We start from the raw sequence: 18,232 nt of genomic DNA on the forward strand, positions 1-18,232 counted from the left end.
AGGCATTTATATCCTAAAGATTGTAATCCAAGTACACTGACTTAGCTCCCTTTAAAATGCTTCAAATAAAAAAGGAATAATTCCCAACATCATAATATTTAACTTGCGTACTGGAATGGCTATTTCTTGGACACCCATCCACACACCCCAAAAATAGTAAATTCAATGATAGGGAAAAAAAATAAAACTGTGAGGATTCATTGCGTTGTAACGAAATATGCAATATTCATTCAACGTAGGTAAATATTTCGTTAGTTACCTCATGCCTGAGGGATAAGCATTTTTTTTATTATCTGTAATGAAATTTACTAGTCTTCTTTTCAGAAAAGACGATTGATTGGTTCCAAGACGACCATTCACCCAACCTGCCGTAAGGCTCCAAAAAGGAGAGAGAGAGAGAGAGAGAGAGAGAGAGAGAGAGAGAGAGAGAGAGATAGAATGTGTTCATAGAACACAAATACCCTGTCCCTATTGTATGACCATGCCCCTCTCCAGGTCACTGAAACATAAAAGTTCGGCCACGGTGTGCTACATTTTGGCAAGGTGGTTTTGTGCTCACCAGGATGCATCAACCAACCAAAATGCAAGCCCAAATGTCTGAGAAACGTAACATCAACATGAAGCATAATGGCACAGAGTACTTCGGCGTGTGAACTTTCTTATTGTTATGTAAAATAATTGATTAAGTATGACGCAAGGGCACGTTTTGGCTCATACGTGGTGCGTGTACTGTACCAATATGAAATACTAGCGTTCAGAAATCTTCGCACGTTACGTAACGAATCTACGGTCTCCATTTTGAAACTCCCGCTCGAAAGAGCTCTGAAATTTGTAATTATATGCGAGATTGTGCAAATACAAATTTATGACGCAGAACACAACTAAACACGGTATGTTAATGATACTTGGAGTTGCGGGTTGGTACCCCTGCTTAGTATGTCACATTCTGCTCAATGTCACTGACTTGTCACGTCTATCCATTCCTAAGTTTGAAATCTCGTGTAATCGCTAGCTAACAATAGTATTCAATAGTGCAGTGCAATTGTTTCTTGGAAGGGGGAGGCAACCGTGATAGTCCGATAAAAATTAAATGATCAATTTGAGGAAAAATCACGATGATTTTTAGTTCTGTCTAATACGTGAATCGTATAACTATCTATACTTATGTTTTCATGATTCTGATCAAACCATGTAAATTCAATATAAATCTATTTAAGTTTACATCCTTTCTTGAAGAACACAAATATCTTGTTACCTTTTTTTTTAACATATAGCCAATACTAATTTGTAGCTTAAAAATAGACAGGTATCCATGAATTTTGTGGTAGTAAATGAGGAAACGAAACAATCAGGATTTGGGCAATATATCTTAAAGACAGCTTAGCCCAACAAAACAAGGGTGTATGATTTTGATGGAAGCAAACAACACCCGCTCCTCCATGTTTACAATTACGTAATGTGTGCAAATCACACAATTTGTGGGCTCTGAGATTTACAACCATAGCAGCCTCTGGAGTCCGAATGAATGGAGGCCTAGAAAGCATATGACTAAATATACATCACTTCATTCAAAAACCTTTAACCAAAGAATAAATGAGAACTCTGTGCTTTTGAAGCAACAATTGGCCATAATTGTCTGCATTAATTGTGAACATTTACCTTTCCGAGTATTACAATAGGCCACAGAAGCCTACTTTTGGTAAGCTGGTGCTCAACGCACCGAGACCCATATATATTCCAAACGGCTTACACGATGCCTAAGAAACTGATTTTAAAGCAAAGCACAACGTCAATGAAGACTGATATTGAGGTCATTGTGACCTAATTTTGATACTATGGTATTACACTCCCAAAGAAATATCAACATATCAGCTATGATGACTCGGAAGCCGACTGTCTCACTTTGGTATGTGTGATTATGTCTACATAAAGAGTTGTGTGGCTTTCGGACTTACAATGGAATAGTAAATGACCTAACTTAAAACTTAACCTAAGTGTGACAGAAAGAGAACAGGTGTAAGAGCGGCTAAGGATATGTGCCCCCGCCACATTCGTGCAAAGGCACAAAAATACTTTTAATGCTAACGCCGCCACCAGTGTAAATATGATAACAACGTATAGGAGTCGAGATAAAAACTGCACGAACGGTGCAGTGCTGTCGTTTCTGGACTTGTTTAAGGAAAACGAAATATGGTGATCAGAGAGAAAAGTAAAAAAAAAATATTAAAAAAACAATGGTCCAAATCCTCATTTTTACACTAAACTCAAGCAAAATGTAATGCATTTCTTGACAAATAAAAGCGGGTACCTGTTAATTAACGGGTGCCTTTTTGGTTGTATCTGGTAAAACGTTTCTAAGTATTTGTAACGGACGACAGCCAATTCATCACATAACTGAAAGCCGAACACTCAATCTGCATTAATGAAATTAATGGGATGAATAAACGGGTGGATGAATGTTGCAAAATTTCAATAGAGACCAGAAAACCGGTAAAATCATTAAGGACAGACTGCAAATCTTAAAATATAGGTCACACTGACCCAGTTTCCAATGTTTGTAAAACTCCTCATGCAACATTCCGCATAAAGTCATGTGACCCTACAAACAAATATTACCCGAGGATATAACCTAGACAAGAACTCTAACCTCCGTTTGATGCCGGTCGGGCGGGCATACATTATAAATCAACAAACTTCAATTGCTTTACAATCAGGCAAAATAACCACGATTGAACTCCAGATTACCCAGGTAGCGACTAATTGCAAGGCTGGTCAGTTGAGTCAGGGGAAGGAGGTAAATCCACCTTTATAATAACAAATAAAATATGTGGCATAATAAAACGACGCGGCATTTCAGATCATTATTCATGACACACAACCAAAGTATACCACACCCTGTTCCATGTCTGAAGAAATCGGTCATAACCAACAATGACTAGATCCTGGTCAAGTATTTTGACAGGAAGTATTACACAATTCGTCTCGGGCAAGAGAGTCGAGTGGCAAATGCCAAAAAACAAACGATTTAATTTAGTCTCCCGTGATGTTCAATCGGTCTAGCATATACAAGGTCGGTGTGGAAGTCATTCTCGTTTAATCAATTGTAATAACAAGTAGATTTCCTGATATCGATACAAAGGGGTATATAGATTAATAAGAAAAAGATTAACTGGACCCATTTCTATTCTTCCCATCTGGTATTAGCCGAAGATCTTACAGCTCACTGACAATTTTATAGCGTTGGAGATTACTTTCTCTCTCATAATTTGGTAAAAACAACTATACATTTCTTGTACAGTTGTGCTTTCCACAGCAGAACTGTATATCACTTTATTATATATGACATACGTTTCACGTCCTTAAAGGCTGGTATTTCCACACAAATTATTCGCATGTGCAATACTATTTTCTTCAGCGTACATGTATATCCTCAACTCCACACAAACACCCTCTTGACAATTCCCCTGTCTTTACCTGCTGTTAATGACAGTGCCATTTTCCATTTCCACAGGAGCCCCGAGTGACCGAGGCGCTGGCCTGTATGGATCACTGACATTTCACCTCTTTCCGCGAAGGTTCGAGTCTCAGGCTCGGCCAACGTGGGTATATGAGAAAGCTTGCCAGTAGTTTCCCGTGGGTTGGTGATTCTTCCTGGGCTTTACACAGATAATAACTGCACCAATTATACTGGATGCCATGTGTAGCCTATCTGGTACTGAAAAATGGCGTTCAACCCATATCAATCAATCAACCATTTCTATAAATAGCAAAGATTCGGCTCCTTAAAATAAAGTTTAGTTTAGTGGAGAGGGATCGTTTGGGGTGGGGGGTCGAGGGTATTTTTTTGGTCAAATAACAGTTTTAGCATTTAATCTGACTCAATGAAAATGTTACAATGTCGCATAATGCATATCTGAATCATTTTTACTAATTTGTTTTCCTTTGCTGCAAACCAATTGCTTATAAAGATTATGTCATGCATGATAATTATTCGAACACTTGTTACCACTAATCAGCAATTCCCAACCCAGTTCTTCACCAAGATGTTTCTCATGACATGAACTCTAAACAGGAATGCTTGGGTTTAGCTGAAGCAAACATTTGGCAAAGAAGGGGTGGGGGAACGGCACAAAAGTGGTGTGAATTTTTTTTTAAATAGAAACTGCTCCCACACAAGTTTCATCTGTTTAAGATGATAATAATAATCAAGGGCAGTTCGAACTCAAAACAGTTAACTGTGGCTACGCCCAACTACAACAAAGCGTACATCGCTCGCCAATCCGGTGGCCTAGTGATTAGAGCGTCCGCCTCAGGTGCATGGGGTCGCGGGCTCGAACCCGGCCGAGTCAAACCAAGGACTTATAAAAATAATGGCACTGGCAGCTTGGCGATCTGTATTAAGAGATTAGTGTTAAGACTTGTCGGCCTGGTATGAGTATAATGTGACTGGGTGGGACATAACGCTACATGTCTGAGGCATGATGCCCCAGTGCTAGACATCACTATAAACTGTCACAATGCAGACATCGTAGCGCACGATATCACTGAAAAATTGTTAAAGCTACCTTAAAAATCCAACACACACACACACACACACACACACACACACACACACACACACACACATACACACTCAATCCATGTATCAGAACAAATGGACGGAGGTTTGTGTGATGTCTGAAGTAGTTGGGTTTGCTGTACGTGGTTTGAGAGCGTTTGAAGTATGACATATATTCCTTTTATCAAGCCATCGTATCTGTACTGTAGAAACGTCCGTTAATACTCTCAAAGAAAATCAGATATGAGCGTAACATATTTGGATTATTTCAAGTCCAAATGTATCACTTCTGATTTGGAATGCAGTTTGATTTTTGTAAACATTTGAATGCTAGCAATCCCATTAAGGCTGATGAAGAAGAAAGGGAAAGAAAGCCACATATCATGAAACTTAATTTCACACCAGAAAAGAACGAAACAAACTTCACTTAATCACGTAAAGTTGTGACTAATACGTTTAAGGCAAGCAACTATTTCCCAGCATTGATTAAATGACCACATTTTATTGACCCGATGTCAGATGCTCTCAATTAACCTATTCTGGTAATGCCATTATTTTATTAAGAAAATACTAATAAACTGAAAAGTATCAGAGTTTTACTTCACACCAGGGAATAATATTTTTCCATTTAATTCCGGAAAATAACATTTAAGTCCAAATCTGCATAACATCAGGTTTATTTCTCACAGCCATATCGTAAATGTCGACGAGTTCGACTAATCCTACGGTATCCAGAATGCCAATAAAAATAAAGTTTGTCACAAGTCCGCTGCAGTCAATGATGAACTGGCTTTATTTCAGGATAAAGTTTATTACAACATAGGATATAATACTGAATTGTGATACTTATTAGCCAGAGGAATTATTTTCCTGTGATATTCTATCGCAATTACAGGATTCTGAACGAACTTTGAACCTATCTTGAAGCAGCCTTAATCAACGAGAAATATACGCTTTCAATGTACTTATCATTTTAGAAAGCCATTTCATTTTGTGAAAAATTATCATTGAAAAAGAAAACAAAATATTACTGGAAATAAAGCACTGCCTGCGATTTTTTGTAACTGTTTGACCAAATTCTCCATCGTTTTACATATAAAGCAAATTTATCGGGGGGGGGGGGGGGCGCTGCAAGTCGCAATTAACCCAAAACCCATAGCAAAACAAAACAAAACAAAAAAACACTTTTCATTTTGCTTTTAACGGATGAATTCCGTAGTAAATGTAAAGAAAATGCACCTCAATGCGTAAATTTAGTCATGAATGTACGTTCGACACTAATAAGCAACAGTGTTTGTTTCATGATAATGTGCGTCTCGTGTTTCCATAACCAACTGCATTTCAAACAAAACAATACAAATCTTGAAATAATAACTGCGGAACATACTTTCAATTCATTTAGCATTTATTTTATTTTTTCCTAACCGAATTAAGCAGGTTTACGTTTTTAAAGCGCTGAAAAGAATGAAGACCTTGGTACTAAAATACACCTATCAATATTAATACAGAATTCAGCTACAGCTAAAATGACGTTGAAACACAAGACGAAGCCCAAACTGGCATGAGACTGTTCACCTGTCATATTCCTACAAAACAACCGCAAAGAGCATACATACAAGAAATCACGGTCAACACGACTTCTCTACAAATTTCTTCCAAAACTGTTTATAGTAACTCTTATGAAAATAACTGTTTCAATATTTCTTTTTTTTTTTAAAAACTTATCACTTGTATAACATTTAAAGGTCTTTATGCAAATGATGTCTGTCAGTGTCGGTACAATTAACTTCCACTGGATTTCTTTTCAAAAGGAGTTAATTTGTTCTATCTATTGTAACATCAGAATTATTTGGTGGTAGACTGGCATCATTTGCGTAAATCTCAAAGGATTTCGAATAAGGCCGCTTTCTTTCAACTGTAACAACTGAAAATTTTTGTTAGCGGTTTTAATGGTCTTTCTATTATTAGTAACATGAACCATAGTTGACAGCTGATGCGCATCATCTGAAAAACTTAAAACCTCTTCAATCCTGGATGCTTTCCGACAAATCTGGTCAAATTCAGCTGTGTGTTTCTGAGAAGTTGTTCAAAAGAATTTCAATTACCTAATGGGGCCATGTTTAAGGATGAATCAGCATAACGTGCATCAATCTGAAAGCCCATCAGGTTAGGATGCTTCCTTGACAGATCCGGTGGTTTAAGTGGTTAGAGCATCCGCCTCGGGTGCGGGAGGTAGCGGGTTAGAAAGTCCCGCGGAGTCATACCAAAGACTGGTGTCAGGATAATGTGACTGGGTGGAACATGATGCTGCCCCAGTGTTAGACATAATTATCAACTGCCACACTGCAGATATCGTAGCGGTTTGACTGAAAAATTGCTAAAGCTACGTTAAAAATCCAAATCACGCACACACTGAGGATGCTTCTAGTCACAAATGGTCATTCTCCTAAGTGGTATGTGAGAAAGAAAGAAAGAATATATATATATATATATATATATATATATATATATATATATATATATATATATATATATATATATATATAATTACGGATCAACATCATTTGCATAATTTTGGAAAGCCCTTACTACATGGATACATCCTTTAAAACTATGAACTTCTGCTAAGCGGTTTTGTTAATAAGTCGTTTAGAAATATTTTGCATGCTTTGTAAAAGCAACCACATTTGACGGTGGATCGGCATGAAGCCCTCTAGGTGATGGTTCTTTCTGCCTTTAAAGGTTTTAAGTAACGGCGGCCATACTGCATGGTGGACCGGCCACTATATCGTGTAAACATGAAAGCCCTTTCATGCTGAATGCTCTCTGACACGTTTTTTGAAATGAGGCCAGGTCTTTTATTGAAAAGCAGTTGAAAATATGAAATGGTGACACGACTGACCACGTAAGACAGGGACATACCACAAGCAACCTTGGCTTTAAACCCAGGTGAGCTAAGATATGAAAAATGGAAACATATGCAGCAACGATATCATTCTTCGAAATTCAAACAATTTGCTGAATCTGTTTTCAGACAAATTCCTTCTTTTTCTACATAAATTCCTTGCTTCTGGCCACATAATCAATTTTCCCCCTTTAAAATGGACGTTGGATTAGCACAAAAAATCTAATCCTTGTTTATATTTCCCACACTTTAGCTTTGATCTGTGAGCCTGGACCTATTATGTCTACGCCCTTATGCAAAATATGAGGTAAATTACGTTCACATTACTTTGATCGCAGGTATATACACAACAATTTAACACACAATTAGCATCGTGTATGGTAATATAAAAATTGGTGCTTAAGAAAATATCAGTTTTTATTGTGTAAATAAAGCAGTAGAGCGTGGCCAAGAGACAAATTTACCCGAAATGCAGGACTGTTGCAATACGTGAAACTCGTACAAATTTTTTTATTGTGTTCATGATACTTTCAATTTCTCAACACTGAAAAAAACTGCTCAAGTCGATCAAGTAAATCCGAAAACATTTTTTTTATATGCCTTAAAGTTAAACAATATACCGAGCTTGTATCAAATCGCAAGAAGGGAATTCTCACACCTATATGGCTAAGCGCAGATCATTAGCAAACTAATCTGTACAATTAGTACTAACTTTATCCTACTTTCTTGTGAAAATGAATGATTGATTATTTTTACCTGTGTGGGACCTGAAATGAATCTGAAGAGCGCTGTCACTTCCAAAAACTTTGTGACACAGTCGACACCTGTGTTTGAAAAATGGGTCCTCGGCGGCTATTTGGCCTCTATCATTTGCTGGAATGAAAAAAAAAAGTCCCGAGCTATTTTGGGGAAAATGTAAGAGTTTGGACTTTTTATGAAAGAGAGAGCGTAGTCGACAAAAGATAAACAATTACTGGAATACATGTATATCAAAAAGTGTTTACTGGATTCGAATAATAGTTGTTGTACGACTCAATCTGGTGAGGCCGTACGACATTTCACGTTTCCGGATTATCAAAACAGATTTATTGAACAAGACTTTTTGAAGTTTAAACTTCGATCGATTTTGGAATATATCTGGATGAGATGCATCGTTTGTCAAATGACAAAGGTCTAATTCACTTTTCATGGTTGCGTCAAGTCTACAAAAAGATTACAAGTTTTATCAAGGAGTGCTCTTACAACAGAAACTAAAAAGGCTAGTGTGACGGATAATGCCTAAATGAACCTTGTCTATATTTGAGCGGACAGAGATCAAGTCGATACCAATGGAACCAACTCTGTTATTTCTGCGAGACAAAACTATGCCGCGGGTGAATGTCAGCGCAGTAATTCAGCGGGAAAAAATAATCATGCATTTTATTCGCGGGAATTTTTTTTTTTGGAGGGGGGGGGGGGGAACGGAGACTGTATGACTGACCAAGAAGTTGTGAATAAAAAAACAAACAAGTTCGATGAGTTGTAAATGGAAAAAAGTTTGATGCATTCGCAACTTCTCACTCTCAGTTTCGTAAATAGCCGAGGAGGTCCGAACTAGCAAAAGTCTGCATGCATTCGAAACATGATACGGAGAGTTTGAAAATTGCGAACGAGTGTGTCGATTCATCAAATAAAACAAAAGATGAGTAAGGAGCCTGTAAGAGTAGAGAGAGACAGAGACAGAGAGATCATCGGATAGCTTTTAAATCTGAAATGAGGTATTTTTATCTGTATCGCACGACCATTTTGTCATCTTTTTTAATGAGGCACATGAAGCATCTGTTGTAAACTTTGTATACTCATTCTAATGACGTAAAACCTTTAGAGAAAAACTATACACCATGTTTTGTTTTACACCCCGATACCATTTCCAAGTGAGACATGAAAGAAAAAACTTAAAACAATCTATCATATGTGTTGGTGTGGGAAATGCGATTCCCATCCTCGGGATCTGAATTAATGGGTAGGTACAAGGCTTTACTGAATTTCTGCCCACAAATTCTGATCCCCGGGTGAGAGTTGTCCGTGCAAGTAATGTATGCTATTATTCTATATGGTATGGCAGATGCGATTGAAAGATCAGCTCTGGTACATTTACATCTATCGTCATGGCAATAATGGAAGGTCAGCACTCGGCATCTGCTGGATTTTGTCAGGTAAGGTTCCGATTATCTTTGACAACAACAGATAAATCTTTAAGTTGCAGTGTTCATGTCAGATTGTTTCATTTCTACCCTTTTATCAACATATCAAGAAAAAACAAAGCGATCCTAAAGACGGCGAACAGACGAAGAAAAAATACTGTACCCATTTTTTCATAATCATGTTGAAAGACCTTCAAAAAACTGCTATAAGAAATGAAAACATAAAGACATGGTACCTCAAATTTAAGAAAATGTATAATACTTGTTTTAACCATTCACCACTTCACGAGATTCATCCACTTGTCCAATTCATTTATCAAACTCGTACCTAGACAAAAAATGACCGAAGCAGCCCAACTATCAAAACCAACAATGTTCCCAACTCTCGTGACATCGCTTCTACGTAACTATGCCTCAACCGAAGCAGCCCAACTATTAAAACCAACAATGTTCCCAACTCTCGTGACATCGCTTCTACGTCAAGTCAAAGAGAGCGAGACTTCCATATTGAACTGATAACTGAAGGTGCCTGAGCTGTATGCAGTCATATATAGTATGTCTAATGCATAAACAGACACAAGCTGTCAAAAAATACCTAGACAGGGAGCTGGACGGGAACGTTGCTGAGGTGGCGAGATTTAGGTATTTCAGACCCCCCCCCCTCGTCCCACCCTTTCTGCGCGCAATGTTTCCTTGCATGTCATATCTGCCAAACTTTAAAAATGTCATGATAAAACACTATTTATACATACTACAAACCTCTGGAAAAAGCGATGACACGAGTAGTTTGCTTTTTTTACGAGTTCGTAATTTCTCACAATCTTAACCTAAATCAGTGCTGGGTCTGCAGTTCAATTTTCAATGTCTAATATGACTTACAATATCAGCCAGTTCGGGCTATTATCCGTTAAATAATTCCATTCAACGGTCGTGTCAATTAATGTACTCTGCACTAAATAAACACCTCAAAAATAAATGAAATACAAAATCATATCTGATCATAACGACTTGATGTTGCTATATTCTCCACCTATCAAAATACACGTGCCCAGCATGCCATTCGATAACAAACACGTGCATATTATAAAAACTGCAGATTCTATTTACTCATAATATTTTTTTTTTGCAATTCCATAACTTATGTATTTCTGATTGTGCCAGAAATGAAACATGACACAATCACCCCTCTTCCGAAAGTTGGTCTGTCAGTGACATAAATGATAACGTCTATGACTAACGTATATTTATCTTTGAATAAAAACCTTGCATGTTGAAAGATGTCATTTACAATTTCGTCTTTTGTTATATTCACATGATCCCTAAAAACATCCAAAAGCGAGGGAAAAATGCAAAACACATAATAAACAAATAAGTACTTCAATACAACTAAATACAGCGTAACATCCATAAGCCACGCGATCAATAAAGTTTTTATATAAGGGAAAATATTTTTATGAACAAATATTGATGAATGTATTATTCATATTATTATTTACAGGTATACAAGTTACCTTCAATAACAACCCATCCCCCTCCAAAGATTCATATAAAAGCTACAACTAATTACGGCTCCTCCCCCTCCCAAGATTCATGTTATTATTTTTACACATGCACTGCAAGTTACCTCTAATAATACTCCACTCCAGATATTTCAGATAAAACTTGTTTGCTAAAATGGGCGATATTTTATATAAAGTATTTTTATCACAAATCTACTCTGCTATTTAGTTAAGTATGCGCATATCACAATTCGTCTTTAATACTTTTGGCCTTTGATACTGATTTTCAATTCATATTTTCGTATTGCACACCTGGAATGGAATCATTGGTGTATCAATGGCATACGCGTGTTGAGATATACAGATACATGTATACAGCACATGATGTCACACATGACATCATTCTGTCCTGTAAAACAAAGTTATGCTGAGACCTAGAAGCCAGGTTTCCTAATGTACTTCCAAGTCATTGCACTATATAAAAAATCAGTAGTTCTCAGTATGCTATCAACACTGTTATCCTTCAATCGCCAAGGCTAGCAACACGTGGAAATTATTACACGTGCTCTATAAAATTATTTTGGAATGAAAATTCGTGTTAAAAGTCTCATGTGAAATAATAAATTGCAGATCAAACCAAAGGGTTGCATAAAGCAACCGAGGTAGCTGAGCGTTAAAGATGATCGATTTTTACCACCGAATTTAAGCCAAACAAAAATGTGTGGTTCAGGTCCGCCCACCGTCCCTTTCTCTCACTGCCGATCCTAGCTCCCTCCCCCTCAACCAAAATGCACATTAAAAAATATATGTAATATTTTTTTATTTTAAAAACGACCTTCTTACCGTAATTTTTAAAACAGTGTAATAGGAAACACACATATTTTTTCTTGGCCTTAAGGCTTCCGTGGCGTGTTCATAAAGGCATTTTATTTGTCTGGGAACACTTTAATTCCCACCCCCACCATCTAGGCAACAAAACCAGAACTGCACGAAGAACTGAAGCATTACAAGATTCATATTGGGTTTTGCTTTCATTTAAAATGTTAAAATTCAACTATATTCACTTTTCTACTACGTCTGTAATGTAATTTGTACTAATGCAATGGCTTCTGACTTCCACTTAGTTACAGCAAACCAGATAACTTTTAAACCATTAAGCACAGAGAGAGAGAGAGAGAGAGAGAGAGAGAGAGAGAGAGAGAGAGAGCGAGAGGTGCAACTTTAAGGTCTTACTGTAGCAACATTTAATCCACAGTCATATAATTTGTTAAGTGCTGTTATTGCGTTTTTACATTTTTATAAATATTTTCAAGCTAATAACAACCATATAGAGCGTGTCGTAGTATTGAAAGCTGAACAATGAAATACAAGTCATCCCACAAACCCCTGTTCCAAATATTAGTCAAAGACCAAAGATAAAATGCATTACAAATTTTCATCAAATTAGATCTAATACAAAATAAACAGCTTTTCGATGATTATTACATTTATTTTTATTTTCCTTTCAGAAGCCACATCATTAATGAAGTCATATAACTACCAAAATAAAGTTTGAGTGACAATTTCATCTTGCTGATCTTCTTTAGTGGAAATCAAAATAGACGACTTCAATCAACATTCAATAGTAAACATAAGGTACCCGAAAATGAAGCAATATTACATACTATGCATACATTATTATTAGAGTTTATGGATATAAAACCATCGAGGTCATCTCCTTACACAGCTCCTAAAAAAACAAATACAATGAAGGCAGCAACATAATCATAAGCTGACAGTGACTAACTAGATTATTATAACGTTTACGTTTAGCACATAATCCATTTTCTTATTAGCATAAACAACTAACGTGCATTTGGGAATTTTTGCAAAAAGGGATATCTTTCGTTAACTATAAATATTTTCATGTACCTCGAATACCCCATCACAGTGCCATATATGACCTAAACGTAAAATCTAATTGAGGTGTGACACGGACGGACGGACGGATGAAAAAACAAGGTACTGTTATATGCCGTCTTGGCGGGGCATAAATAAAGATAGCAAAATGTCATAGCTGACCCAACAACTTTTTTCGTTATTACATTTTTGCTTTAAAATCCAAAAGACAATATTTTTATTGCATATATGTTAATGTAAAACCATATTTTAAATTTCTAATATTCTATGAATAATTAAATAATATTTAATTTTGGATTAATCTAATGTTATGGACCACTGTTTCGACATAGTAAAACCAAAGTTAACAGCTTTTGACTTTTAAAACAATTGTGGTACTTTAAAAAAAAAAAGATACCGAGTTAGAGGCCTGATACATTGTATGTCCCTACTGCTTGCAGCAGGGGCATCTTTCTTTGGATCCCTCTCCCAGGGTATCTCGTTTGGATCATTCAGCAGAAATTTGGTAATACAAACACATAACCACGGCCTGAATAGCCAAGCTTGTAGGCATATGCGGCTGGCATGTTTAGATTAGATTTTCGTTCCATAAAGAAATATTTTTCCTTTCATTGTTTAATTTGTATTTCTCTGCCGTGAAATACATTGTCTGCATTCTTTCACAAAACATATAATGAAGAGACCAATGTACATTTTGTACAAAACAGGCTTATGCGATTAATATGAGATTTTCATGCGTTTACATGAATTTTTCGTTCTCTCTTGCAAATAACTTTCTTACGCTGAGAAATGGCGTTTTTCCCCAAAACATCAAACAACCAACAGACAACTGGAATTGGGTAAACCTAATTGTATACACGTGTTGCTGACCAGGTAAGATTTTCATTAATTGTTTCTTTGTAATTTTACTTTCCGGCGTAACATTCTTTTTCTGCAATGTGGGCATGGGTGTTTTACAAACAAAAATCAAGTTTAAACGTGTACCAAGCCACCAATAAAAAATTTATTTCCAGATCCACCAGCATGCAGATTGGATCCCATTACCAGCTGGGAGACGGGAGGCGGATCGTTCACTGCAACTTCTATCATATGTCCTTGTAAACATTACTACCATGCCATGGATATGACAAATTACCAATTTGATGTTATTAATGAGAACTTTCAGGGGAAAGGAGAGAATATATCTGGAATCTGAAATAAAAACTGCCGAATGCCAGATATGACAGCTCGGGAACAGAAGGTAGCCCCATAACTCTGTCAGATTTCATGATAAGGAAAACGGGGCCCAAATGGGATGGGATAGTGCTTGAGATATATAAACTTTGAACACTTGTTGCCACCACACAACTCGTCGAGAACTGTCGACAATTACCGTGAGCCAGTAAATATATGGGCCAGTCAAGCCGACAGACAGACAGCGGTGTACAAAAGTCTAATCGTATAAATTCCATTCTTCTTTTTGAGCTTGCATTAGTTCCGTTGAGAATATATAAAATGTCATTAAAAAGACATATTTTTTACACAAATCAGATTTTAGAAATCCGTTTATATTGACTCAAAGCATTAATCTGAAATAAAGTAATAGATTAGTCACTCCTCTTGAAATTATATTAGTATATACATAATTATATATAAAAACGAGCCACAGTTATTTTAAAGGGCTTTTAACAGATTTAACATATCATGAGATGGTACCATATATTCATTATTGTTCCGAGGTTCCGTCAAACGCTAATAAATACATATATACGTTCGTACGTTTATACATATATTCCACGAGAACTCTAATAAGGGCTAAAAAGAGCCTCACAAAAATGAATTAAGGACAATAGCAAAATCCACTTACCACTGTGCAGACGAATTACACCAGAAATAAAACAAAAAGAATTACTCATATAATGTCTTGACACATGAAATAAGATTATATTATATGATACTTATATATACTTATATTATACTTATCCCCGTCTTCCTTCAAGATCTTGCCTGAAATCATTTATCAGGGAAGCCATTTTGCAATCCCTCAGATTAAATCATTGGTCCAAATGTGGCACTGGCATGTTACGCACTGGGCCAGTTTTATCACTGACATGACGATTCTGTCAACGTTCTTGCACATGAAGCATATACAGATTTATTACATACTTAAGTGTGAAACAGTAACATACTGGCAAAATAATGTTCACAATTTTTTCATTCCTATATTTTCACATGAGAAAAAACATTACATTCTCGTGAAAATATAAGATTTCCCATCATGCCATGCAACATTCCCTCTAAGCTGCGCGCCCCGCGCATCGCAATCGACGAAGATCTAAAGATTTTGCTAAAGCCACCGTAATGCTTGCACAATGCAGCGCGCACGTCCACCTTTCGCTTAGAGGGAACGCTGATGCCATGCGATGCTGGATTGTGTGTGCCTAAAGAAGTTATACCTTTAGCAACAATGAACACTGTGAGCTCGAATAAATAAATAAATAAATAAATAAATAAATAAATAAAAACCGCACTGCATTTCGGACATGCAAATGACTTTTTTCTGAAGAAATCGGACTGTACGTCGTTCGCGTCTCTATGAAATTATTTCCCCTTACTTCCTTGACAATAATGATAAACCCTCTGTGATGCATCACTAAATCGGACCAGGTCAGATATGATAACATAGTTTAAAAACACGAGAAAACCTCGGGAAGAACCACTGACCTACGGGATGATACTAGCAATCTTTCTCGCACACCGACTTAGTTGAGCCTGAAACTCGAACCCACTCGGACAGAGGTGAGATGGCAGTGAGCGCCTTTCATCACCCAGCTACCCGGAGTCGATAAACAACTTGACGAGGAAACCCAAGCGTATATGGGTATATATTTAGGGCATTTGTAACATATTAAGCCAAAGTTTCCATCAATAATGTGACTTTCAAAACTGTCAACACATAATCATAAAAAATTACTGACGACGACGACTATGCCATTGCCGCCATGCCGACATCACCATCAGAAAAGTGATGCCTAGGTCCCAGCACTGACAGGCGAGTCTGAAATCATTAAAACATGCATTACTCGGCCTCAGTGGTAATGTAGAATAGTAAACCAAGAAGCGTTGGATAGCAGAGATGACCGGCCTCCAGATAAATGTTTGTTTGTAGTGATGGTTGTTCAGTCGGAATGTCAGAACCTGTCGATTATCAAGGGGTTAATTGCACGTCTGACCTTGACTGCACTGTAAAAATTAGACCAAAATAATCCAGTGATTGCACTTTTTTTAAAAATCAACAGCTAGGATAAATGAAATTTACCTAACCTACAAATGATCCAAAGCAATACAGTAACAAAAGTCGTTCTAATTCAGAAAGAACTATAGAACAGCATATTCTAAAGAAAATTGACCGCCATTCTTAAACTTTCAAGGGGCAAAATTTACTCGTTTTAACGTTTATTAACTGTAAGCGAAATATACAACTGTAAGACCTTCGAGTCCATGCCGAGTAGGTGAACCGATCCATGACTAACACATGGAGTTGCTTGCTTGGAAGTTGAACTTTTTCGTCTAAACTTTTGATTCAAAGCAGAGAACTCTTGAAATTTTAATTAATCCACCTAAATAAAACCTGCAAACTGAGTATAAAATAATTAGGCATCGGATGCATACCGGTACACACTATTCTTCAATATCTAGATTTTTGTGAATCATGATAAACAATTTGGACACTCACATACGATATGCCAACATGAAAGTCATTACATCAAAATCTCATTTATATAAGCACCTGGCTGAATATCAACAGACAATGGGTGTCTACACGCGACAGGTTAATACGAGAGTGTTGCAGATTGCATCAAGAGGCTCAGACGGGCCTTCCACTATTCACCTAGCTTACACATTTTGAAAGCCAACGGGTAACCCACTATGACAAAATGAAATTATTTGAAGATATTAACACAGGCAAACATTTTGAGAGTTTATCGAAATGTTCTCTAAAACAAATATCAACATCTCAGTTAGCTTTATGTCATGCGCAATGAATGGAAACTGTGTCCTTTCATGCAAAAGAACTTTCTGTCACTACGCTGTAAACAAATGAACATGCCTTGTACGTCTCGTCAATCAGTTACGGTAATAATCTTGATCTTATACAACCTATATATCGTCATAGATGACTTACACTGATAAATGTTATATGCAGCAATTTTTGAGATATTTAGAAAGTAAATGCATTCAAGAACAGTGTATTTAAGAACCGATCATAAATTCTTTGCATCATTTTCACAACGCTGAGCAAGGTCTGCTGATATAATGGCACACAATGCACACTAACTGCGATTTATGCCACAAAAAAAATCAAATCTGCCTTAATCAGGAGTTGATCAAGGACGTAGGCTTGGAAAGAACTGGGAGTTTAAATAAATTGTTTCATGCAAAGCAATTATCTTCTTCAAATAGTAACCTTGATATTATCTGTAAATGTGTGTGAAGCTTGCATGTCTAAAGCTCTTGTATCCATAATAACCAGTAAAATAAAGTTTTGAAAACTGATATCACATTCAGTGCGTTTTTAATGTAAATAACTATTAAACATATGTATGTGCATAATGTCATGGTTAATAATAATACTACTAATAATAGTAATAATAATAATAATAATACATCCACATTAATGCACCATAAACAAGTGCTCCAAATATTCGAAACATATAGTTATGGGAACAAAAGTACATGAACCATACAGATAGATGCACAGATTGCGCTTACAAAGTTGAATTAATTCCACCACTGTCAGTTTTTTATGCCTTGCGTATACACGAGACGTTTGTTTGAAATACACATATCATGAACCAAATGCTGACAAAAACTTCCAGGTCTGAAGAATAAATGAGAAAATTTAAAAAGCTTGGAAATATCTTTTAAGTGGCATAAAAATCTAAACAGTTCACCTACATATGCAAATTAGAGCGGTCTCTGTAACAGTATACCAATCTTCACTCTAAAACAATTCAAGTCCAAAAAGTCAGGAACAAAACTCATTACAAATGCAAAAATTGTGACAATGACAAATGATTATAAGCATATAAGCAAGCCCAGTAATTCGAATTACGAAACTCATGCGAGACCCCTAGTGGCCGAAGCGCTCGCGAATCACTGTCATCTCATCTCTGCGTTTTCGAGTCTCAGGCTTGGACAAGGTGGC

At 36.7% G+C, this 18,232-nt stretch overlaps 1 protein-coding gene across 2 annotated transcripts in view; it reads right to left on the minus strand.

The window, feature by feature from the left end:
• The window catches only part of LOC149779811 (sal-like protein 3), a 109,361-nt gene that overhangs the window by 17,838 nt on the left and 73,291 nt on the right, over positions 1–18,232 (minus strand). The window contains exon 4 of one of the 2 annotated variants that reach the window (XM_089936475.1): positions 8,220–8,336. The exons of the other annotated variant lie outside the window; for it this stretch is intronic. Within the exon in view, the coding sequence (XP_089792601.1) occupies positions 8,220–8,336 (117 nt within the window). The remainder of the gene's footprint in view (positions 1–8,219; positions 8,337–18,232) is intronic. 2 annotated transcript variants of the gene reach the window in all.

The sequence above is a fragment of the Sinohyriopsis cumingii genome, chromosome 16, assembly GCF_028554795.1.
Source record: "Sinohyriopsis cumingii isolate HCF-2022 chromosome 16, ASM2855479v2, whole genome shotgun sequence".
Classification (NCBI taxonomy): Eukaryota; Metazoa; Mollusca; class Bivalvia; order Unionida; family Unionidae; genus Sinohyriopsis; species Sinohyriopsis cumingii.